This window comes from Syngnathus typhle, linkage group LG7, assembly GCF_033458585.1.
Source record: "Syngnathus typhle isolate RoL2023-S1 ecotype Sweden linkage group LG7, RoL_Styp_1.0, whole genome shotgun sequence".
Taxonomy (NCBI): Eukaryota; Metazoa; Chordata; class Actinopteri; order Syngnathiformes; family Syngnathidae; genus Syngnathus; species Syngnathus typhle.
In genome coordinates this window covers 11,628,675-11,655,104 of record NC_083744.1, presented here as the reverse complement: position 1 = coordinate 11,655,104, position 26,430 = coordinate 11,628,675, and the positions used below count along the sequence as shown (strand labels likewise).

General features: G+C 40.7%; 2 protein-coding genes across 3 annotated transcripts; both read right to left on the bottom strand.

Annotated features, from left to right (window-relative positions):
• Positions 1-2,049: 2,049 nt before the first annotated feature.
• slc7a5 (solute carrier family 7 member 5) lies at positions 2,050-10,447 on the bottom strand. Its single transcript, XM_061282391.1, has 10 exons — positions 9,699-10,447; positions 7,623-7,748; positions 6,553-6,658; positions 6,281-6,325; positions 6,076-6,199; positions 5,496-5,599; positions 5,291-5,387; positions 5,039-5,188; positions 3,889-4,066; positions 2,050-3,796 (listed from the first exon to the last, which is right to left on the bottom strand). Exons 1-10 carry the CDS (start codon positions 10,225-10,227, stop codon positions 3,750-3,752), a joined length of 1,506 nt encoding a protein of 501 aa, XP_061138375.1. The 5' UTR covers positions 10,228-10,447; the 3' UTR covers positions 2,050-3,749.
• Positions 10,448-15,804: 5,357 nt separating this feature from the next.
• On the bottom strand, positions 15,805-26,100 carry ca5a (carbonic anhydrase Va). Of its 2 annotated transcripts, none has more exons than XM_061282392.1 (7): positions 25,591-26,100; positions 22,444-22,641; positions 21,609-21,727; positions 20,216-20,311; positions 19,884-19,946; positions 19,238-19,396; positions 15,805-17,950 (listed from the first exon to the last, which is right to left on the bottom strand). In XM_061282392.1, the coding sequence occupies exons 1-7, from the start codon at positions 25,733-25,735 to the stop codon at positions 17,801-17,803; spliced, it is 930 nt and encodes a 309-aa protein (XP_061138376.1). In that variant the 5' UTR covers positions 25,736-26,100; the 3' UTR covers positions 15,805-17,800. The 2 variants fall into 2 exon arrangements, with proteins under 2 accessions (XP_061138376.1, XP_061138378.1); XM_061282394.1 differs by lacking the exon at positions 25,591-26,100 and adding an exon at positions 22,732-22,920.
• Positions 26,101-26,430: the final 330 nt, after the last annotated feature.

Sequence of the window (26,430 nt, the reverse complement as noted above, 5' to 3'; positions counted from 1 at the left end):
CCTTTGCCAAAGTCATATATGAATTTGATGTTAGTCCTAGTGAGGAAGCTCTCAGCATACATCATGACTGTGGGTGTCAAAGCAATCATACATCAGTCATTCACTTGGCCTTCGTTTGATACGCTGAATTCTTGAGAGGATTAAGTTGTTGCCTTCTGTGAGCATTCATCGGCTGAGTGTCATTTTGACATCAGTGAGACAACTCGTTCCCAATGTAATCCCCCCCGCAACACTTTACTGCAAATAAACAGTCACATGTCACCATTGTTGAACAGGTCCCGGAGGAAACAAAGGCTCCGTAATCTATTAGGCACATGAGTACTGTTCAAGACTTTACCCATATGTCATCATACAGCGATAAAACAGCAACATACATGTGTTGATGCTTTCCAAAAAAAAAAAAACATGAAAACCAACACTATCTTCTAGAAGCAAAACCAAACTCAAATGAAGCAGTGAAACTAGGATTGCATGTGAACAAAATTTAAAGTGCTCACAACTAACAAAGCAAGTAATAAAAGGAATAATCTTGACAGACGTCGCCCAGTTCACATAATTGGGAAGTGTCTGAAGTAAAACAAGGTTCGATTCGGCTGGAGTTTGTTTTCTCTCCCTCTACACCCCCTCCCTCCCCCCTCCCCGGCCGGGGAGGTGGTTAGGTGGTACCCATGCTGACAGCGGCTATCTGGATTCTCGTGGCCAATTCAGGATAGGGGAACTGCAGCTCAACCTCCTCGAAGAGCACTGCCAGGACAATTGAGGGCTCCTTTCGGCAGCCCTCTGCTGTGACATGGACATCCACTTTTTATTTAATTGATTTTCATGTTGTATCATTTGTGCCCTCTCTGCATCCATTTCAACCTGGTGATCCTGAAAGGGGGATCCTTCCATCTGTGGTCCCTTCTCAAGGTTTCTCATTTTCCCCCTGCTAGGGGTTTTTAAGTTTTTCCTTGCCCTTTTGGGAGCTTAAGATCAGGGGATGCTTTGAGAATAATTGTCAATTTCTGTCTATGTGAAGCCCTTTGAGACTGCTTGTGATTTAGGGCTATACAAATAAACTTGACTTGACTTGACTTGGTCTGACCAAGACACAGGGTTAGGGTTATACACAGCATATTTAAAAAAATTAGATGGGTTTGATGGTTTGACAAAATTACCAATGAAAATCTTTAGACGCAGAAGCCCGTGCATATTCAAATGGAGATACTGAGTTGGGATAAATAAGCTACATACAAGTGGAATCCAAGAAAAAAATGAGTCAGAGGAATCCATGACTGTTAAGTCTCAATATGAGATCCAAAGAGCTTTCACTATCAGTGAAGCAAGCCATGATAGGTTTGGTGGGGTCATCAAAGAGATCGCAGAAACATTAGGTTGAACTATTTTGAACATTTTAAGAAAGAAGGCACCTGTGAGATCAGCAACACAGCAACAGGACCCAGAAGGCTGCGGAAAACAACTGTGCTGGATGACTGAAGAATTCTTAAACTGTTGGTGAAAAACACCTTCACAACAGTTGGAACAATCAAAAACGTTCTCCAAAGACAATAAGAAACAACTTTACTAGAGTGAACACAAGAGGTTCACCACAAAATGAGTGAAAACATCCTCAATTCGGCATCTGCTGATGACCATGTGCTTCAGACCTCAGGCTATTAAATGTTCAAATTTGAGTCAACATTGTTAATTCATCCCATCACGATCTGATTTCACGATTTACCGTCTGATTCCGTGCCACTTTAATGTTTGCCCTCTTTGTTGTGACTTCAATCCCACAATATATTCATTTTAGAACAGTTCTGAGATGTGTACATAAAATGAAACAGTGACCTACTAATAATAGCAGGAGATAAAGGAGGAAATACTCTCCAACCACCCCTCTACAAATTTTTAATGGGTTGCTGTTGCTTGTCCACCATCTAAAATGTGTCTGTTGCTGCACGCGGTGGTCAAATATAAGCAGTGTCACGGGTCAAATGGTATTTGGGCACCTTTAAAACAATCACGACCCAAGCGAACAGAAATAACACGAAAAACGTAACCCATAAAAGCAGGACAAAAACATTTATTTGAAAAGTATTTTTCCATAAAATGAACTGTAAACAAAGGGGATTAATATTAACCAACAGTGTTTTCTAGAAAATAAATAAATAAAATATCTACAGTCCTAAACAAGTTAGTTTCCCCATCCACATCTCATCATGGCTGCAGGATTGTACTGTACTTTGAAGAAAAGAAAAAAGAATAACATGATGTACGTTGTCCAACATTGTCTCTATGGCAACAATTGGGTGCCTAAAAGGTTGAGGAACGCATCTTCCGAAACCAAGAAAATGAAAACATGATGACAAGACAAACTAGGGGTTCATAATGTGTGTCAACTATCCCCAAGACAAGAAACTAAAACCGTTTTCGACATGAATGAAGCATTATTATGGATCTCTTGTCTATCGCCCTCTTCTTCCATTAAGGACATACCCACATGCACACACCAGGACAGAAAACATGGACCTAACATTTTTGGGTGTTGATTACAAAAAAAGTCCAATGTGCATTATGACCATATTTCCATACATATGCTAATCAACTGACTCACAGACCGCAGAATGAATCGTGTTTGCATGTAGCATAATTTCCCGACCAGGGGCCTCTATTTTTTTCACACGCTTTTGCTGCTTAAAGGGGAAGTCAACCCAAAGATTTTCTTTATAATAATAGTCTAAACATGGCATTCTGATTAATAGTTCCGATTAAACGTTTGTGGAATATGACTTAAGCAGCAAAATGTACTTTTTATTATCCATCTCAGGCAGTTATTTTGCCACTCGACCAGTGGTTCTTAACCTTGTTGAAGGAACCGAACACCACCAGTTTCATATGCGCATTAATCAAACCCCTTGCTAGTGAAATATATATTTTTTTAAATTCATGTTTTTTACTGGTGCACAAAATGAGCCGTGCATGAACATCACCTTGTTCAAAGAACAAAACCAACACAATGCATGAAATCAACAAATTACATACTGGCAAATCAGAATTTACACGATAAATCAGGTTTGTTTGGACCTCCTCAGTGGAGGCTCTGTTGAACCCCTGAGACTGACTCACCGAACCCCTAGGGTTCGATCGAACCCAGGTTAAGAACCACTGGTCTGGACTGAGAATGACCCTATATGTGTATAAATTCCTTTAATCTTTTTTCTACTTAGAGGGTGTGGCTCAGTAGTCCGGAAATTATGGTAATTAAGATGAGGCATAAACCAGCAACTCAAAAGTTGAGTCACTACCCAAAGATGGTTTAACAAACATTATTAGACTGGAGACTAATACAAGAAAAAATAAAAGGCTCCAGCAATTTTTGTTTTGTTTGAATTTCTTCCTGCTAATACTACTTGGCCCAAGGTTGTTTAGAACTGAACTAAAAATAAAAACATACATCATAGCAGAATATAAAGACGACCCTAACATAAGTGCAGATTAGTCAGTGACTAACGGAAGTCAACACAGCAGCGGACAAAAAGTTGTACACTGAAGTACAGTACTTCAGACTCTTGCATGATGTGGTCTTCATCACTTCTTGGCATCACCCTGCAAAGTGTATGTGTGTGTGTGTGTGCGTGCATGTAGGCGTGTGGTGTGTTGTGTGTCGTTGAGCGAGGATAGCGAGTGAGAGAGATCATCAGGGCTCAGGGCTGTTGAGCTGTGATGTCGGAGGAGCTTGGAGGAGACGATCGAAGCCCTTGAGACACCTAAGGCACCACCTCCATTGCTTTCTGGCAAAAGACCGTGGTTGAGACTGCAAAACACACATGTGCAACATTGCCACAGTTATCCACTGAAGTAGAACCGCTGCTTTTACGGAAGGACGAGTCAAAGACAGCTACTCACAAATTGAATCCAACAGCCACTTGGGTTTGTTCTTCCATACTACACCAAAGAAGTAGACCGGTAGACCGGTGGCAATGATGCCAAAACCAATCCCGCACTCTTTTGGAGTCTTCCAGAAGGATACGATGATGAGGAACAGGCAGGCAAGCACAAAGCTCACCGGGAGCAGGATATTCACCTGCGAGAGAGGACGAAAGCATCAGATAAGGAATTTTCGATCCAAATGTGAATCACATCAAACATGCTGTGAAAGTAGCCAACAAACACAGATACAGGCAATACTGAAATTGCCATCACACAATTTGACCAGAGAGCGTACAATGTAGCTCTGGCCGGGTACGAGTGAATATCAAGCACAAGTGGAATGTGGGCACCTTTGATCAATTGCCCCATGCGCTTCACCAAGCAAAACAAATGGAACTGGTGGGCAACAGGAATGTGACAGGCGAATAAAGGAGATAGTGAGGGAGAGGGAAACAGTGAGAGGAAAAGGAGACGACAGACAGTCTACAGTTCAGCTCCTCATTTGTGGATGTAACAATTGCTTCCCAGCGTTGCTATTTCTACGGTTCCTCGTAGATCTTCCTTGCTGGCTATTCAATTTTCAAGAAGGCAAAAAAAAAGGGACAACTTCAGATAAAACGCTTTCAGTAGGTTGCATGTGAGCGTTCACATGCTGGTATGCAAACAAATTGAAAAGATGGCACAATGGTCCTCTGTGTGTTTGGCGAGTCCTGCAGCAAGTGGGCCAGTCACTACACCAGCAGCTGACAGGCATTCAGTTTCTCTTCTGTCCTTTAATCTCAAATCAGTGTTCATTTATTATTCTCAATGAATGAATGAATCTTTGTTGGCAGCGTGAGACAAAGACAAAACACTGCTAAAATTGTGACCAAATTCAATATTAAATGAATATTGACTGAGTATGCTTTTCAAATGTGGCAATAATTTTGCATCAAACCTGAGCTACTATAATGGCAAAACATTGTTGAGCAGATGTGAAGTTTTGTAAATGACATCTCCAAACTCTTTAGATGACCTCATCACTTTGTTTTGCCTGCGCTACTTTTGATTTGTACCAATTTATACCTGCCTTTCAGACAAATATTGTTCCTTGCTGTTATCTGATTGGTTGATCCCATCGTCTCACCTTAATTGGTCTTTCTAACTCCGGCTTCTTATGACGGAGCCACATCATCCCAACAATCGCCAACGCGATGCAGAGCCAGTTGAAGAAGCTGAAGAAGTTGATGACGGAGAAGATGTCATTGGAGAAGGCGTAAAGCAGTGTCATTACACACTGGCGAGAAGGAAAAAAACCAAGAAAAACATTATTGCTAACTCAAAATAACTCATAACTCAAACTTTTACACAGCATATCATTTTATGAAACTATACTCACAGTGAATATTAGAGAAGGAAGCGGGGTCAGTAAGGTCGGATGGATCATTGACAGCAGACAGGGCAGGTGTCCTTCCCGGGAGCCCACAAAGAATAACCTATGATGACCGGGCGGGAATAATAAGAAATTACATTTTTACATTACTAGAAATGCGGTCAATCTGAATTTCATCCATTTGCGGAAAAATGGATATTTGTGCAGTTACCTTGATGATGTGAAGAGAGAACCATTGACAGAGCCAAAGCAGGACAAGCCCACAAACACTGGAATGATCCAAGCCATCACACCAAGGTGTTTATTGCCAAAATCCTAAAGGACAATGAAACGGTGAGTCCACAGTCTCCACAGTATTTGTACTTTGACTATGTATATAATAATTCAGCAGAGGAACACAGCACAGTAGTAGACTAGGTGTAAAAAATAAAAGTGCTCAATCTTGTTAATCTTGACATCAAGTAAACATGACCTCGTTACTCCTCCTAATCTCTAATTTCTGAAATTCCCAATTCTTCCATACGGTAGAAGATTTAACTGTGGATCGTTGGGCTACTCTACTGCAGAGGAAAAATGTGACCGGTAAAAAAGTTGTGTGATGATAAAGATGTTAATGTGATAATTGAACTAAGGCCTGCTCGGCACCGGACACGCGCTGCGCTCCAATGCATGGGGGTGGTCACGTTTTAATGTGGTGATGTCACTACTTACACAGGAGACAAAACCTGGTTAGATTGACCACCTTGTTAACACGTAGTTGTTTTTTTAAACTAACTGCTAAAAGCCCTTACCACAGCCACAGCCTCCGAGTTGAGCATCTCGTCAGTTGAGAGGGTGGTGAAATACGCCAGGTTGGTGAGAACATACACTGCTGTCACGATTGGCAGAGAAATGATAATGGCTCGAGGAAGATTTCTGAAAATGACAGAAACAATAATACTGAATATAGTTTTATTTTGGTTTGATTGCTTACATGACAATCAGTCGTAGACTTACTTGTAAGGCTCGATCATCTCCTCAGTAACAAAATTCAAGTAATTCCTGCATACAGGAAGGGGAGAAAAAGCTTGGTTAAAATTATTCGGAAGTATGAAGGAAATTAGAAAGGAAGTTGGGATGATCATCCATGTTCATCAAAAGTGTGTATACACTATGCGAAGTCATTATGTTGTGTTATTTACAAATTATTTACAAATCACAGAATGGTGACAGATGTGATAAACAAGATATGGATGCAGTGCAGTGGCTCACAATTTGATCCAACTTACCAACCACCGTAAGCAAACAGGCCACTGTAGAGCGCCAGACCGATGCTGCCAAACTCATACTTAGAGCCCTCAAAGGAATTTTCAGGGAGAAGTGAATCGGTGCCGCCTGACGAGAATGAAGAAGAGAGAGAAAATAGGGCACAACTTCAGAATCATTTCTTTCCACTTTCCAAACGATAATAAAAACCTCAAGGAATGTGTAGTAGCTGGTGTCAATGGAGCAATGCAGCAACAAGTAGCGAGTGCAGTGCCGAGGTGAACATCCTAGTTAGCCAGAATTAAGATGAAGTACATTTATCAAACTAGACTTGTGCATGTCCAAAAAAAACCAGTATGTGGATGATGAAAGAATTTCAATATTTCGAGCCAGTTCAGACTGGCTGAGGCGTGCAATTGTTGTCCCGGAAGATGGATCAACTCAGTGCAGGAATCAAACACCAAGAAGTGAGCCGGACAACTGTTGAGAAGGAGTGTTGAGTAAATAACTTCAGCTCACGGCCCCTCCTGTAGAACTCCTGATTTCTGCTGGTTTCAGGGCATCTGAGGCACATTCCTGACAGGGCTAACCCTCGCAACTTGTACACACCACATTCTCAGACACAGCGTCGGTTACTACCTCAACAGCCCCCGGGTATGTTGCTATTAGATGGGTAAGCCCTAAACCTACTGTACATACTACCCGTGAGAAATACCGAATGACCGAAGTGCTTGTTGCTTGTACAGGACATTACAACGGGCCACCCAGGGATGGCGCTAAACTGGGGTTGGTGGGTGTTTTAGATATTATTGTTAATTTAAATACGAGTGTGCGAATGTTTGTTTGTATATCCGTCTTTCTATATTGGCTGCTGACAATTTCAGGTTTTACTGTTTCTTCCCCAAGGTCAGCTGGGCTCCAGTTCACCTGTGACCCTTGTGTGCATCAGTGGTAATACATTTGACAAAATGGATGGATGCGTGGAAAGTTCTAACACTTGTTCAGACCCAGGCCAATTGTGGTTTAAAATGACAAAGGGGATGGTTAGAAAATGCAACGGAAAAAAAATAAAAGCTTATAAATGTTGGGGTACCTTGACCAATCTTAACAAAGCCAATGATGATGATCAGGGCCAGAGCCAACAGCTTGGCTGCAGCGAAGAAATCCTGAACTCTGGTCGCTGCCTTCACGCTGTAGCAGTTCACAAAGGTCAACAAGACTGCCAAGCCAGAAAAGAGAAAAGAGTTAGCCAGTGAGAGAGAAAGCACCTTTATGTAAGTGCTCTTTGCCATTAACAGTACATAAACTCATTCTTGGGAGCTTATTACTTTCAACACGACAACTTGATCGTCTCCCCACCCATGTAGAGTCTTGGCATGCCTCATCTACCACAAGGCATGGCGCACCATTAAAAGCGAATAACCAGAGCAGCAGGTCCCTTCACAGTTTCTAAATCTGGTCGGAGCCACAACACAAAGATGAGAATGGGCACAATGAGGGTCTGTATTCACGAGAATGACAGTCTAGTGTGGAGAGCACACATACCTAACATAAATCAGACTCCCCAATCATTCAATTTTGGAACAGACATGTATTGCAGGCATGTACGTACTGACTTCTCATGCTTGCACATATTCTTATTAAATTAAGACAGCCAGGTAAGAATAAAACGGTGCCTCTATTTAGTTCTCATGTGGTTTAACACTGGATTAGCCATCAAACCATATGAAGATTATAAGATTAGGTGCTACCACACATGCTAAGGCATTAGTTGCTTATGTTGCTACATGGGCTCGTATTTATATGTGGTGAAATTTGGAGATTATTTGAGACCATTCCTGTTCAATAAATATGTAACGTCCCCCAAAAAAAGGCATTCCTTTGACTTTGACTTTGATATGACTTAATACAGAAGAAATATAAATAAGCAAGTAACGCCGACACAGATATACAGTATTGTATTGTGTTTAGGACTGTACAATACAGTATATCAAACAATTTTGTTTGCTTATATATGACATTGACCAATCAGATGCAACCTTAAATGTGTATTGCCATCCTATAGGAGAACATTGTCTAGGGGCATTACTAGCATTAAAAAACTTGATTAGATTAATACATTGAAAATGCTTATTTTGGCACATGGGAAAAAAATCCTTCGTTAATGTACTATTATTATGTTATATTTACTTTATATGTAAATGTATACATAATATACTGTATTATTACAGTACTACATTATATTTGCATAGAATTTATATATACATTAGTATTGCAGTATTATATCTATATCTCTAAATAAACCTATAGTATTCAACACTCACATCACATTTCACGTGTTTATATCCAATATCATGCAGCCCTGATTATGTTTGAAACTTGAAACATTTGAAATCTATGACTCTAACCAAAAGAGCCCTATAAAATTGTCTTGATGCAAAACAAACAACATGATCAGATCCGATGAATATTTTTGAGTTTTTTGTTCAAAACTTCCTCCCTGGAAAGCACATAACCTTTAAATCTGAACACCATGATTATTATTATTATTAATTATTATCAAAGTCAAAGTCAGCTTTATTGTCAATCCCTTCATAGGTCAAGACACATAAAGAGACACAAAATAAAAACAAGAAAGCACAAACAATAAATCATCATTATTACTATCATTATTATTATCATTCTTATTATTATTAACAACTATATTGGTAGTAGCAACTACTTCATCGCTCACAATTATCGTATTTATTATCGTCATAAGGTTTCCGTGTAATTCATAGGTGAAGCATTTTTAAAAAATCAAATATAGTAATTCATAGGTTAAAGCATTATAAAAAGTCAGATCTACAAAAACAGAAATACTGATACAAACAATGAATACAAGTGAAATGTGAGCGTTAATATTGAAAATCTGTAATTTAGTGCACTGTACGTGAATGACGTAATATCTCGTGCGAGTAGTTTCCCACTGTGGCGCCGTACATTAACAAGCGTGCGCTTTTAAGTCGCTTTTTTGGTACCCTATTCGGGGAGGAAAAAAACGTAAAAGATAATCGATGATGGCCATCAAAATAAAATACATAAACAGTGCGAACGGCACGCTATCAATTTCTAACTTGACGAGAAGTTGCATCATCCACGCGGCAAACTGTCGAGCTCGGATACTCACGGATGCAAAGGCAGGCCACTAGTTTAGCCCCGTTCTCCGGTACCGAGCACACGGGGAAAATGGGCTTGAGGAGGTATGTGGCGAAAACGTAGGCGACAATGTACTGCGAGGACGGCCGGATGATGAGCAGTTCGATCCAGAGTTTGAGGAAAGCCGGCAGCGAGCCGTACACCTCAAGGATGTAGGCATAGTCCCCTCCGGACTTAGCGATGGTGGTCCCCAGCTCGGCGTAACACAGCGCTCCCACCGTGGAGAAGACCCCGCATACAGCCCACACCACCAGGGACAAGCCCACCGAGCCGCACTCCTTCACCACACCAGTCGGCGTGACAAAGATGCCCGAGCCGATGATGGTGCCCACGATGAGGGCCACGCCGTTCAGCAGCGTGATGTTTCTCTTTAAGGCGACCGTTTCCTCGCCTGTCTCTCCACCGGCTTTGGCGGGGCTCCCCAGCATCTTCTCCGTGACCTGCGGGTCCTCATCCTTACTCAACGAGGAGTTCGAGTTTCTTTTTGTAACCCCCGACATGGTTTCGTTAAGTTCCCTTTTCGTGCTTCCTTCGTTTTATGGTGCCACACGTTACGGGCTGTCGTCCTCGCTGGCCGGTGCGCTGCCTGATGCCGGCCAGGCTCAACCACGAGGCTTCCGCTGAGAGTGAATCGGCGTGAATCAGGGCAGCGTGTTTTCTACTCCACGGACGCTGTGTGTTGAGAGCTACCCCGTGTTTCCTTTTCGTTCCTCCTCCAAGGCCAGCCTCATTGGGCGAGAAATTCTGTTCCAACCACGCTGGTACTTTTCCTCCCTCTAGCGGACAAAGTTGAAACGACACCCTGGCGGTTTACATAGTGTGCATCCTTAATAAAGCGACGCCACATATTTCATCATATTTTGTGACGGCACGACACCAAACAAAATCGTCACAACGGCAGATGCACAGGTACCTTCTGTCATCTCATTTCTGTTCTTCCTGTTACAAGACATTGCGAGCTGGCATCAATAATTGAATAAAAATACACTTCTTGTCGTTAGTGAAATTTGACAAGGCACACCGGGTATAAAAGTGACCAAAATGGAAAACAACTTGCATGTCTTTTGTGTAAAGAGAAACTGCTTTCATAGCTTTATATCAAGTATTTTCTTTTGATGATCGTCCAAAGGAAAATGAAGTATAAAGAAGACAAGTGCAACCGTTTGACACAGTGTGACCTATGTAAAGAGAAACTGCTTTCATAGCTTCATATCAAGTATTTTCTTTTGATGATCGTCCAAAAGAAAATGAAGTATGAAGACAAGTGCAACCGTTTGACACAGTGTGACCTATGTAATAAAAACAACAATGAAGTGTTCCCGAATGTCATTATTTGTATCCCCACTATATCATAAATGATTGTTATTATTAAGGGTTTTGAGAGGACTGTATGTTTTCATATTCCCCCACTCGCAGATTTGTTTTCCAAAACTATCATTTGACATTTACTGAAGAACTTGCCTATTTGTTGGCAAAACCCTGTCTCATTAAAATGTGACTTTGGCGCAATCTGGTGGCATCTTCGTGTCATGCACCGTTGTTGAGTTGAGGGGATGGAATTTTATGTAGTCGGGCTTTCAACTTTCTCAACTAAAAGTTATGCATTTTTCCTCCATCTTGTGACATCTGTAGTAGGGGCTGACCAATGATTTGGAAGGCTGATTAATTTTCTTCCGCCAAATATCACCATCCGCCTCAATAAATTCCCATCGGTTAGCCCCCCCATTAATTGTTTTTATTTTTATTCATGTTTAATTTTTAAGTCATGTTTTATTCTTTTTTTGTGTCATGAGTTAACTAGAGTGAACTTTGATGGAGTGACATACTGTAAACAACTCAAAGCAAGCACTTCACGTTCTATTTAGAGAATTGTGCCAAGGAAAAATTAAAAACATGTGCATGTGGGAGGGCTAAAACTATTTTTAAAATCTAAGTCCGTGTGTTCTCGATCGCCGCCTATTTTTGGGCCTGGAAGGCATTTCCCTGTTCTGAACGGGGATTCACTGAAATGGCATTTGTTAGTCGTTCAAGTCCAATAGACGCTGTTTCAATCTTGCTGGAAATGACTTACAATTGTTTTCTTCTGAAATATATGGCCAGGCTTTGCCCTGCGATTGGCTGGTTGCTAGTCCAGCAAGTACACCGCCTCAGTTGGGATGGACTTCTCCATCTTACCCAATATAGAAAATGAATGGCTGCGCAAGGATTTACAGGCCATCTTAAACATGGCGTGTCAGATCTGCTTTGTGGGCCTTGAGTTTCACACCTGTGCATTAAATTCTGCAGGACAAAGACTGTGATTATAAAAGCTAACCAAACCAGTTTGTTAAACTCTGGAAAGGATCATTTCTTATGAGTAGATGCCAAGTTTACTTAAATGAACCATCAAAACATCAAGGTAGTGTTCGCACATGAAATGATATTCATGCGTAAGATACCTGTCTGTACAGGTATGTTCGGTTTTGTCGTAGCATGAAGTTCAAGTGGATCTTGTTTCTTTCTGTAAAAGCGGATAAAACCAGGCAGACTGGTTTTCTGGTTTTGTAATCACCGGGTGACTATGCGGAACTTGATTGCGTGAACTAGAGAACGTTTTCTTTGGACTCTTCTACTCTATATTTGTTTTAGTTAGAAGGCAACATGAGTCATGTGTTTTCATTATACAGTAGCTCTAGTATTTGAAATGTCCTTTTACGCGAGGCAGTTTAGATCAGATTACAATATGTATCGATGATTTGTAGTTGTATACCAATTTGAAAAAGACCTGTTGTTTCTTTCAAACTAAATTGTAAGTAAATGCTCGTGTAAATTGGGTTTACTTTCATTTAAAAACGGCTCAGATTCTATTTGTAGTGAGGTGTAACCCCGTGGCTGGCTTCGGGGTAAAGAGCAGTGAAAAAAAATTCTCTCAAATCGTGTACTCGACCGACAGCTTTGTAGTGTGAGAGAAGGAGCTGTGCTTTGTCAATTGTTGTTACAATGAGAACATCACTAGGACAACCTTTATGAGCAGCTAAATAGAATCCCAGGCTGAGTGCATGCTGCAGCTGGGCGGGGTCACCAACGGAAACTTACTGTGCAAGTGATAAGCCCCGCTGCGGTTAAAACTGACAAGTACTCTTCCTACTCACTGAAGTAGACACACAGTTGCACTTCAGGTAGCTCCAGACAGGTCATTTCCTGTGCTCAATTCATATATACTGGCCGGAGGGCGCTCTGCATGCCTGGCCTCCCAAAGCCTGAAGAATGTAGGATAATCATATCAAGTGACGCCTCCAACCAAGAGACAGAAATACACTATGATTCATTCATTTAATTTAATGCACTCATTGTAATCCCTCTCGGATGAGGTTTCATTTACTCTCCACTGACTCATCCCACATTTGTCAAATTCTAAATCCATCTATACAACATGGGACGATAATAAGAGTGTCCCCTGTTCTCAGTTTTTATCTGTCTAGATTTCTGCACGATTTGTTCCCACCAACTGTGATCAGCTGGTATGTGATCACCCCAATGTCTCATGTGATTTCAACAATGATCTTTTTTCATACAGCTATGACCTTTGGGCTCCTGAATAAGTCAAACAACACGCCCACACTTCCGTTTAACAATTGCAGTTATGAGAGACATTCATCTGCTACGATGAAAAAACCCAAATCCAAGTCACTCAACTGTGGTATGACTGTGGTATACATCTGCATACTGTAGGTGCCTCCAACATCCCAAAGAATCTGAATGATCTGACCCATTAAAAAAATGCGTTGCCACAAATGATGTCCATTCATTCTAAATCAACACTCAACAGTATAGCTAATGTTTTTTATTATTATTTGGCAATAAAAGTTCAATGCTTCTGTGAAATTTGCTGATGATTGTAAAGACCATTGCAACTTCTCCCAGGGGGCCTAATGTAATATAGCTCAGATTAAGACAGTAATATGACATGAATCCACAAATGCATCTCAGCAAAAGCCGTGTAGCGCTTGCCTTCACAACAAAGCTCGGAAAAGTAAAACAAACACCCCCGGCAGTCCGACGAGCAGTTGTGAGTCAAGGTAGGTAGGAAGATGTCGAGAACTCTCCAAGAGGTTGCCCTCCTGTTTCTGGATCTCATTATTAGGGACTCGGAGTGTGTCACTTGTACGCCCTTAAACTGCTGGTTTAAAAATTGGACCGACCAAGGAAGTTGGGTCATGGGTCAATTTGACCCAACTTTCAACACTTTTGCAATAAAAAAATAATTGTTAAGCTGTTTTGGAAAGACAATTGGTCTACAATAAGTCTACAATAAGGTCTCAAAAAATTATTAGATTCATCTTCCAATGAATGGTTGACAGAAGTATTCGGAAAAGTGGAAAAATACAGTAATAAAGGCTTTAAGGCTCATTTGCATGAACTCCAAAACCGAGTAATTTCAACCACAGCGTTACAGTATGCGTGCTTTAATTCTTTATACTTTGTATGATTTGATCCAAAAATGTCAGAGAGGTTTAATAAGACACCTACGAACCGTTTTAAACTGATATTTTAAAGATAAATTATGTAATTTAAAATCGTAAAATGAAAATAGTCTTTGCGTTACTTAAAGTAGTTGATGTCACGTGGATAACTGCAATTATCAACACATACACAATACATACAAATACACAATCAGGTCTCATATTTAACAATCAAGGGAAACCCAGAGGAGACTGAAAGCTGCGTCCCAGTAGACCGCGAGCCTTCGACTCCACAGCGAAACACAACAAACAACCTGCAAGGTCAGCTTCAACGGCCACTATTCTAGTTGGAATGCAATATAGAGTAGTAGCAAACCCAGCTGTGGTAACAGTGTAAAGGAGTTCATAAACAACCCACCCTTTGGACCCCAGGTGTCTGGGTGGGGGCCACTAAACATCCCTTTCTTGTGTCACGGGGGGGCTTCAAAGGTTTCCGTGCGGATTCCTCAGAAAGGCATCGACCAACATTTATTTTCAAATTTGTTCCTGCTTTGATTGAGGCCTTTGCTTTGAGAGTCATCCGGAGAACAATGGGGTTATATATGTTAGGCCCGTTTGTAAAACATTGAGTGTTGGTGTTTTGTCTGCTGTAGATTGAATATAAAACAACATTGCCACATATTTATTTGGATATGCTCTAATTCTTAAACGTTAGCAACAGAAAGAAAACACAGAGCTTAATGAAGTCTTAGATTAGCCTCATAGCAGGTGATTTTTTTTCTTTGTGTTCATCAAGTGATAGGCTTATTTTTTACTGTATTTTGTTCTAATTTTATATTCGCTGTAATGTACAGTATGCAGTTAGTGTTTGATGATTGCAGACAGTGTCTGATCGGGCCAAACTGCAAATAAAACCAAGCACTGACCTGAAAACATCTTACTTGGGGAATGCTGAGTTGAAATAAAAGACGCCCAAACTCTCAGTCCACCTGCAAGAACTTGAGAAATAGTCAAGGGATAGTTGCATGTATTGAAATATGCTCATTTGCTTAATCCAGAAGATGACCACAGGTACACAATGACCACAGCCAAACTAACTGAACATTTCTTGGTGTTGCAAAAGTTGAGACCATAATAATGTATTTGTACAGTATTCTGTACTGAGCAAAAAGTCTGAACAATATTTTCACGTTCATGTGATAGTTAATGAAATCCTATTTTCCTGGGAAACTAAAAAAATTTGATAGCTCTGTATGATTCCAACTTGTACTTGTGAATATATCAAAGTGTGAGTTTTTTTTTTTTTCAAATCATATAAGGCCACATTTTAAGTTTGAAAATGTTTTTGTTGTTATTTTCTTTCAAATTTCTTGAATGCTAGCTTCTAGCGAGAAACAACAAGAAAGGCAGGTTAGAAATATTGATTCAACATACTATTTAGCCATTTGTATTCATATGCAGAACAATTTTGAGGAAACGGGAATCCTTAATTAATATATTTACAACATTGAATGCACATTATGGATTTTTCTTTCTTTAGGTCCAACAATTTTGGTCAGGATCATGTTCAGTGTATTTAAAACCACAGCATTGAATTGTGATGAGATTACAAAAAGAAAAATCACAGACACAAAGTTATTCTTGTATTCCACATCAATGTATTGCTATGACATGAAATAATGTCAATTTTCTATTCATCTCCATATGGATAATCAACAATTTGTTATCATACATTCCCTTAAAAGCGAGGGCCTCAAGGAGTAAAGCGCTCCAGGAATGTTGACTGCCTTATGAACAAATAAGTATGTATGTAGTGCATACATAGAAAGTGTGCAACATATAACATGACTATGGACATTCCATGACGGTCGGACTAAAATATAATATGGTTTGTAAGAGCTGCAGATGATAAAAGGCATCATGAAAGTCAGTATATGATAACGACAGCAATTGATTTGTTTGAAATAAAGCATGCTACCTACATAACGTCAGACATATGTCATACATAACCTGTAGGCCCAGAGTCAAAAATACATTGAAATCATCATTGAATAAATGTTGATTGCAACAAAAGAAGCTACTCTACAATCATTGAGATGAAACGAAATTGTGTTCAGATAGGCATCAAGGAATTTTGCATAAAATGCCATGATACATGAAGACAGATAATGTACAGTCAAATGCATCTGCAAAACACAAAATCAAGGCAGTGAAGTGTTGCATTAGATGAAAAACCACAGACAATTATACCAACAGAATTTTTTTTTTGATGTACATTTGTATACCAGAAATATGTCCAGCAAACAGACCACCTCCATAACATCTATGCCTTGTCACTCGGGCCCCAAAAAGGACCTACTGGCGAGATGGCTCAGGGCGGGATTCTGTGCTCCTGAGAGAAAAGGCTACTTTCAAGAGAGGAGGGGGGAGTCGTCGTGGATGGTAATGTTGGGATTATAATGACAACCGTGAGTGCTTAGCTTTTCCTCATCTCAAATCACGATGAACAGTCGGCGTCATTTATGATCACAGTCAGACACGGTCTTCAAATAGAAGCATTTTTGTCCAGAAAGTACCCAAAGAACCGTTTTCTACACTGTCAAACTTCTGTCGCCTCATCCCAAATCCCCTCTGACCCACATTTTGTAATCTGCCTCACTGTGTTTGTTCTACACACCGTCTCATAATCTGTCCCACTTTGCCAAATATTGCATAGTAAGCTTGACCCCTCAAGGCACACTTGTTGGATATGATATGATGAGAGTTGGGGTTGATTATTTTGAAATGTTCAGCATTGGTAAAATAGTTTCAAAACAACTAATAATAAAATGACTACACAACTTCCTTTTAAAAAGCCTTGAACAGGCCTTGAGTGGTGGAAACTATCACACCGAATGTGGCAGTAGACGTAAACACAAGACTTGTGAATAAGGCCATTCTAGACCACTGTGGAGATTCCTTTTTTTCAATTACCCCGACATGATGAGGACAATTTGAGTCTCTGCAATTCAACTGTGGAAGTCCGCTTAACAGAAATCAAGGCACTGTACTAGATGAAAATATCCATATGGCATGTGCGAATATATGTGTTCTGATGAAATGCGAATCAATGTTGCTTAACAACTTTTACTTTGTTCTGCGGGAAGCTTGTCAAAGTCAGTGTAAGTAAAAAAACAAAGACTCAGTATAAAATATGACGTAATGTAATCCACAGTATACAGTACTGTCCATGAATGCGGTGGAAAAAAAGTGGTGGTTACTATTATACAGACTCCGGCCACCATTGCTTAACTTAAGCTGCTTGATTTGATAGAAACTCTTAAATATAAAATCATTAAAGTGCCAATTGAAAATAAATACAATTGAGGTGAATAAGTATCTGTTAAACTACAGATTTCACCTGTTATTACTTTGTAAAACCAATAGCCAAAAAATTCAATGTCATTTTTGAAAGCTACCCTGAAATCAAACTTTTCCCACGTCCTTCCAGTACCATTTGTAAATGTAAAAAAAAAAAAAAAAAGAGAGCTACCGTTTGGACTTTAAAATACATTTCTATGATCAAAATACACCAACTGTAACATGATGCAACGTACTGCACTTGGTGGAACCAGTGGGTGTGCGGATCATCTTATTCAGACGGCAATTCCTTCAGGAAGGGACTAAAGGAGGAACGCACAGTGCGACCCTGCAGGGGCTGCTGCACACGGAAATTGTTCACCATGCTCTTCTGAACCTCCTCCTCAGCCGAGGTGAACAGAAGGCTCCGGAAGACAGCAAGCTTGGAAGGGGACAAAAGGCAGAAATTTCACATGAGCAGGCATAATTACTTCAGGATTTCAAATGATACTGGGAGCTGGAGTGGTCCTTAACCAAATAGAAAACAAGTATATTTTGGAGCAACAAAGAATAAAGTACAAACCCTCAACATAAATCAACATGGTAAATATAACAAAATCAAACTCTACTTATTGGGGGTGAGGGGGGGTGGGTAATAAATTGTTGCCCCTCTGGTCTGCTCCAAAAGTGCAACAACAACCTAGGTACCAGTAGAAGACAAAAAGTGGACAGCCTTTGACGTCACAAGAAGCTTGACGGGCAAAGCACTTTAACGAGGTTCCGAACAAACAACAGAACCGCATGTCCGGCGTTTCAAGGTAGAGCCAGACTTTGGCGCCGAACTAATTAAGCAACTTCTATTCAAAGGTATTTGGGGGAAAAGGTTTAAGATACCAAAGAGGGACAACTTGAGCGGTTGTAAGAACTGCTACAGAATTATAACTTTTGTGAAAAAGAAAATCGCCGTGCAGCATCTTACAGACAGAGAGAAAGAGAGAAAGAGAGAAAGAGAGAAAGAGAGAAAGAGAGAAAGAGAGAAAGAAAGAAAGAAAGAAAGAAAGAAAGAAAGAAAGAAAGAAAGAAAGAAAGAAAGAAAGAAAGAAAGAAAGAAAGATAAGGATGTGCAATGTCAGCATTGCTGACTGACATTGTTATGACCTCGGCGTTGGGCTGTATGACAGCAGACAAAACAAGAGGTCCGAATGGAGACATTTTCCCAACACCGTATTTGGGGATTATTTAAAAGCACAATTACATAACCCAAACAATGAAGCCAGGGATGCATTGAGAATGCTCACCAACATATGGAAGTCTCAATAAAATAGAAGGACAAAGCTCAAGTCATGTCAGAGCTAAGTTCTACAGACTCCATGATTGTGACGTGAACTGGAATGAAAGCCAATTAGGAAACTGGCGCCGTTACCTGACACTTATTAAGAAGCACTTGGTGGTGTTCAGTCAGTGTATGTATGTATGTATGATGTTTCTCCCAGATCGGAGTCACCACACAAACTAACAGCTGAACTTCTATGACAGTACTTGTGCTCATTCAGCATCGTGTTGTCTGGAGACCGGATTGCCCTGTGGCGCCATGCTGCCTCTCACAGGTTAGTCTTAGTACTGCAACAAACATCTGGTATTGGGGACCAGCATTGTCAGTGGAGATTTTTATGTGTGACATGGGCGCGACCAGATGATGCAAATTTCGTAAACTGTCCACCTCATGTACCTGATCATGGCTAACTTCTATGGGCTGTTTCATGACCATCCAGGTGACAGACTCTGTCAGAGGAGGTGTTGTCAGAGAGCCGTGATACGTCCAGTAATCCTCAGTGTTGTCCGGCAACAGGCAGCCAGGGTCAAATTTTGTAAACTCTACCACACTTCCCTACAGACACAGAACACAATAGAGGCTATTTTCAAATACAAATGTTATTTAGTATTCAGTGTTAGTATGTTAATGCAATTTGTGGAGACTTTATAATGATTAATGATTATTTGTAACTTAATAATAGGATTCGAATAGGCATGACAAGCATTACACGATTGCACGTTTTAATAATGCATTACCAACAGTCATATTTGATGGCATGATTGAATGAACAACTGGATTGTCGCTTAGTAAGAAGTAAGACGCATAAGAGCATGTCAGTCTCCTGAAAATGATACAACCATGTATGTGATCTTCATATACATTTACCAAGCCACTTTATTAGGTACATCTGCAAGATCTAGTAACAGGTCAAATGTGAGAGGTGGAGACATTTCTTTCCTAAACAAGGACATTGTCAGAGAGCATTTATTTTTGCGTATACGTGAGTGTGTGTGTGTGTGTGTGTGTGTGTGTGTGTGTCCGTGTGCAATAGTGGATTTACCTTGTGTCTGATTGCAGGGAGAGCATCCACCAGTTTCTGCAGGCCATTGTGTCTCTTCCCCACCTACACAAGTGTAGAGTTGTTTAGATTTGGGATGTGAATGGTACATCATTGGGTCATTCTAAACGCTTCAAATTTTGTAGCCCATGTCGAAATTCTTTTACTACATGTTGTGTAGTGCTAGGTAGTAGTAAAGTCACGAGACAATTTAGCAGGAACAAACAAGTTATTTCAGACTCAAGTCAGTAGCAGCCAAACTAAGCTGCCTTTGACATCAAAACAGGAAGTAATTGTGTTTCTCACTTCTTTCTCAAAGGAAAATTGTGTGATACCTTGAGAAAGACTCCAATAACCCCAAGGCCATTGTCCTCCATAACTGCCTCCTCAAACAGACTGTACTTATCGGAGTTCCAGTGGACCAAGTGAAGCTGTGAACACAAACAGAACACACGTCAACCATTAGCTTCAAGGCAGGTGTGAGGGGCAATAAATTATGAACTCAAGCTTTCTCTGAGTCCCTTGGGTGCATACTCTCTGACCCAGATACTGTACAGTAAGTTCTTTGTGACTAATCGTAGCCACTGCAAAAGGTTACGGCACATATTGGTCCGCATGAGTCTTGTGATTACAGGTTATACTTTACTACACCGGTGTCAAACTCAAGGCCCGGGGCCCAGATACGGCCTGGCACATCATTTGATGTGGCCCGCGAAGACAAATGCTGTATCAAATTTGTGTGTCATTACTAGAATTGCAAATTGTCTTCACTTTTAATAATATCTTTTTTTTAAATATTTGACCAGTTTTTACTCGTCTGATTTGAAAACAAGTTATTTGTTAGTTTATTTTGGAGCTTTTACTGTATATAATATGAGGTGCTGATACATTTATTTGGGTTGACAGTCATAATGGCCCTCCGAAAGAAGCTATGACTACAATGCGGCCCGCGAAAAAAATAAGTGATTTAAAAGCTGCGATCAAAGGTTGTATGAGTAGTACAATGAGTAGTTTTATGACAATGTTATTCTGGTTGTAAACCTTAAGTGATACGTTACATCAATGGGACTAACAGTACATTCAGAAAAGAAAAAAACTACTCACACACACAAGCCAACCCCCAAGGAATTTGCAACACATTAACGCAAAGGTAGCATTCCTAGCGTCGGCAATTTGGGTTTGGCGAAGGACATATACAGGTGGAAGACGCACCCACAATTGTAGAAAATTGCAGCAGTAGAAACACACTTCGCATCTGTAAGAGTGATCATGGCTTGCATTCAATTCTTTTTTTTTTTTACCACTCATCGTGTTAGGACAGCGGGTGAGCTGAAGTCCTTCCTATCTGACTTTGGGTGAAAGGCATAGTACACAAGATTCGAACCCAGAACCTCTCAATTATGAGTGCTAAACACTGCTATAATGTTCTGCACTAATCATTTTATACTATGTTTATATTAATAGTTATAAATATTATTATTCTTGTTTATGGACGTTACTTAAACTTGCTGCACTTGACGTCACATTTTGGGTTCATATATTTGTGCCTTTCATGCATTAATTAATGTGCCACATTTTTCCACAGAACAAAAAGTACTATAAGATAATCACTGTTGCTCATACGTACGTGCCACCATCGAGTGGAACTTCTAAGGTGAGCATAATTTGCTCTCCTGACCACAGCAAAGGACTAATAAGGGAAACGGCACAGTAAAGATTGTAGCATACCTCTGCAGCGAATAACCTCCTGTCCACGGTGTGCTCCGACCCCCAGGCGTTGCTCTCACCCCAGTGGAAGTGAAACTGGCACAGCCTAAATTTGTCTTGCAAAGGGCCCCCTTGCAAAGCTGTGGCGGCAAATGAGAGGACATGCTATGTTGACATTAATGCGAAAATGTAACAATGACAAAAATTTTAAACAAAAAAACGAAAATAATATGATATCACAGTTAGTTATGCTACTGTCTCAGGGGATTCTTTTGCTAAAACTCAGAATTGCTACTTAGATGAAAATGCAGTGCTAGCTGACAACCTCACATTTGACCTTCTTCCAACACACACACACGTGGCTAGTAAGTAAAGCAACTAGCAACATCAATGAGTGCATGGATGTAGACACTTCTTGCTTGGACATAAAGTTATAATCACTGAAAGGTTAAAACTGTAAAAGGTAAATAGAATGTTGTTATCCACATCTTAATCGTTTCGTTTTCCTAGCAATATTTTAAGCTCATAATACAAAGACACCAAACATGTGACCTAAATCAGTGCTCTTTCTTTTTAAACACATTTGCACAAGCAATCTGTGACAAAACATTTGTTATCGGTCAGTTTCATTTCGCAAGCCCGTCATTTTTTTGTGAATGAGTGACACAGTTACAGTCACATGACAGTCACAGATCCACATGCTGGTTTTGTATCTGTGTTTCTTCACTGTAACGTTACGTTCATATCTGAGGCGATCTTTGAGAGAGGCTGATAGAGGATTGCATCTTTTGCGCATCAATGATCCACTTTATTTTGAGAACATAGACTCGTGAAAATTGAACTGAAAACCACTTACTTGACTTGTCCGTAGTGTCATCATATTCAACCAGGAAGGAATAACCATTATTCCAGATTTGTTGGCAAGTTGTTGGGTCATAGTCAGCAATCAAAGGTTTCAACTGGGAATCAAAGACGCTCTTGCGGACGACAATATCAATCGGTGACTGCCGGGCACCTCCGGGAATCGCGAGGGGTCCTTGCCACATAGGGTGCACTGCATAAGGGAAGGGGGTGGTTAAGAGAAAGAGGAGACATCTGTTAAAAGAGACAGTACCCAGAAACACAAGACAAAGAACAAACCTACTTTCCATGTTGTATTCGGCCGCTTCCTGCATTGATACACAGCAGTCCATTTTAAAATAAAGTTTGGACGATGTCACTGTGAGAAATGACTCAGTAGTGTTAAAAAACGCATAAAGAGACTGGCTTCTCGGGCCGCTTGGAATAACTGAATGCAAAAATAGCAGCTGAGTAAGTCATTCCACTTCCTTCTAGCCGTTCATTTCTTCCTTAAAGGTAATGACTAAATAAGAGCCAAGTGGGCTGGCTGTACAGAAAGTGAGTGACGTGCGGAATGTCCTGGCACGCCCCCAGCTTCACTCCACAGGGAGGGGAATCGGACCGGGAGACCCCTGGCTAGGACAAAAAGCCTTCTCAAGCCAGTCCGTACTAGGACCAGACTAATTACACGAAAGTCAGCTTTTCCTGCCGGCCTTCTTGTGATCGGATCTTTCCCTGAAAATCACGGAAAACAAATGGCAGCGTATAGGAACAGACGCCCTAGCTGCCTCAAGCATGAGAGAGAGCATCGACAGGGTAACAAACAATCATTGTGGTGCAGCTCCCAAGTATTCAGAAACAAACTCTGATTGTCGTCATCTGCAATCATGCAGCACAAGGCTTAAGGTTTCCGCTGCGAGCAAAGCTTAACAGGTCTGACTGGGAGATGACCTTGATCTCCTTAAGCCTTTCGCGACTCCTCCTGGGAGCACTTGGCTGCCTAATTCTGTTATTGCTACGGTGCGAATGACATGCTTTCAAAGCTTTTCACGCTGTGCGGCTGCTTGGAGTCATCGACATCACCAGTCTTCCTCACCACAAAGCAGACGACAGAACGAGAACAATGCTGAAAATAAATGGAACTTTATCAACTGTAACGTGCTGTGTGTAAGATTAGTTTTCTAAGCCTGCCATGTTGTGGAAGCAAGGTAAACAGCAAGAAATCGTAACTACTTATTGTAGTGGAACTCGGATTTCGCTGTCTCTACAGTTTGTCTTTAGATAAAAAAAAAGACTTCTGTCTTTGCTTCAGCAAATACTTTTTGTGCCAAAAGAAACATACCCCGAATTCTGTTTCTTTTTATATATCCAGCTTTCTAGCTTGCTTAACCCGTTGATTAACTTGATTTTATAAGTACAGTACTGTACATCAATGTAGCTACAAAGAAAGGCAATAGCGACCTCTGCTGGCTTAAGTGGTAATTACACGAGGCTGAAGTATTGTCTGACCAGAGTGAGACGTAGAGGCATTCATACTTCAATTCAGTCGTGAAGTATTACAGTGCGGGTTATGATTTGCTCGACTAATATGAGCTTGATTTTATAAGTAGAGTACTGTACATTAATGTAGCTACAAAGAATAGCAACAGCGACCTCTGCTGCCTTATGTGGTAATTACACGAAGCAGGTGTATTGTCTGACCAGAGTGAGACAGAGAGGGGGGGGGGGGAAGCATTCACACTTCAATTCAGTACAGTGAAGTATTACAGTACGGGTTATAATTTGCGGTAGTAGGTTGTATTAATAGCTACCGATCCTTACCGCCGATGCGCAGTTGTGTAAGATAGTTGTTAGTTTTGCTTTGCAGTCAACGCATTGCACTTATCTTGCTTGCTAATGGCTTGCACTTAAATCTGCAGTAACACTCATCTCTGTTAGAAATAAAATCAATGCAAAATAGCCCAAACAATCTCATTGGGATTGCAAATGAGCTGGAACCTATCCCAGCTCACTTTTGGGCGAGAAACAGGGTGCAGTCAATTGCAGGTCAATGCAAAACAACCATTTGCACTTCTGGACAATTTGGAGTCTTTATTTAACATTCATGTTTTTGGCATCTGGCAGGAAGCTGGAGTACCCAGAGGAAAGCCACGCAAGCACAGGGAGAACATGCAAACGCCACACAGGAAGGCCAGAATCGAGCTCCACACCCCCAAACCTTTAAAAACTGTCAGAAAGATGTGCCGAACCCCATCCTGTAAATTTGGTTTTGTACACACAGAAAATTTCAATGGGGAAATTAACGTTTGAAGTATTTAACCTGACAACATAAGGTGCAGCGATGAAATGTGGTACAAATTGTGTCCCAGTAAATAGTTAACCTCATATCAATGTGCTTTTAAAAGAGCAGTCAGAACCTGATTTACCATTAGTCTGCACTGTCCTCTAAAAAGAATGAATGATTGTGATCATTTTGTAGAAACAAAATAAATAATTCAAGAAAACATTATGGGTTACAAATTGCATCCTATGTTAGTTTATGTGAAGGTACCATAAGCCCTTTAGCCTTGGGGGAGGTGAACTCATGCATGATTTGCCTCTGAGTCAGACACCTTGAATGAGACTACCCACACTGGTTCAAGTTGGCACAAGAAAACAAGAAAGGCCGGTTTATGGGTGTGGCAAAAAGAGTTGCCGACATTTCTCACGGGGGAATTTGTTTGCATGATTTGAGTCTGGGTTTAAAATGCTTCGCTAGCAACATGCTCAATGTGTTGCTGCAGTGTTCAGAATTGAATGGGATCCAAAATACTGGACTGTGTGTAGTCCAACGTCAGTCAAGGTCTACCCAGAAACACGTCATAGTGATGCTTGTGAAAAGCAAAGCATCCTGAATGGTAGATAGATAAGGAGATTAACTACACGAGATCATAAAAGGACGTCTGTATGCTACATGGAGTGATCAAAAGCTGGAGAAACATGGCCGTATCAGTGACATGCCTTCCAAAGCCAGTGAAAACAAATATTTGTTTTCCAATATACTCTGCACGTTTCCAACATCAACAATGCTGACGATTGCCAGCATCTCTCACACACACACACACACACAGTAGACTGGACACACAATTCCCAAGCATGTTTTCAAGAGCAGGTACATACTCACTTTGCGACAACACAAATCTACTTGAGCACGCTGTCAGATTACATCCTCGAACTGGAGTGAGCCGCAAACTCTTGCTGGCGTGTCTGAAGAGCTGTCGGTGAAGCTGAGAAGCCAGAGGTCGAATTACTGATGATAAAGTCACCATCTTGATGCAAGCCCGCGTTTCCTCTTTCTAATCTAACAAGAAGCTTTCCACCCCTCCGATCCGACAGCTAACCACTGTTGTTGGTAAACTAGCCCAAAGTCAATTGTCAGGTAGATATGAAGGCTTCACTGACGGACGGCAGGCTGTTTCGGTGTGTCTGCTTCCGTCAGTGAGGCGGGGAGAGGGCAGTTTTTCCGTCACGCGCTGCCTCAAAAACTCATGGAGAGAGAGAAAAAAAACCGATCAGATGTTTGTAGAACGCCTCTACGTTCGAGGTTTCTTAAATGAAAGCAGATAAGTAGAGCCGTTGAGACGGGGTGGCCAGGACCCCCTTCCCAGGAAAGGACTGTTGACTACAGACGTAATGGGGAGGGTCTGCGTTGTCGACCAATCAGCGTCGACCTCAGAGGGGCGGCAGTATCAATTTAGTGATGGTTGCATAATACATAGAAATTTGACATTTTAAAATCGATTTTCACTTATTGTTGAGATAATAATAATTCATTATATTTTATATAAAGATAAGACCATTCACTTGTTTTCTATACGTATTGTAAAAAAAATGACCACTTTAATTATGGAAAAATATGAGCACAATGGCTTTCTTGCATAAGAACTACAATTCAAGGACAGGATATGACTGCCGAACAGCAAAGTGCAATAATTTATTTTGGGGATTTTTTTACAACCGACTC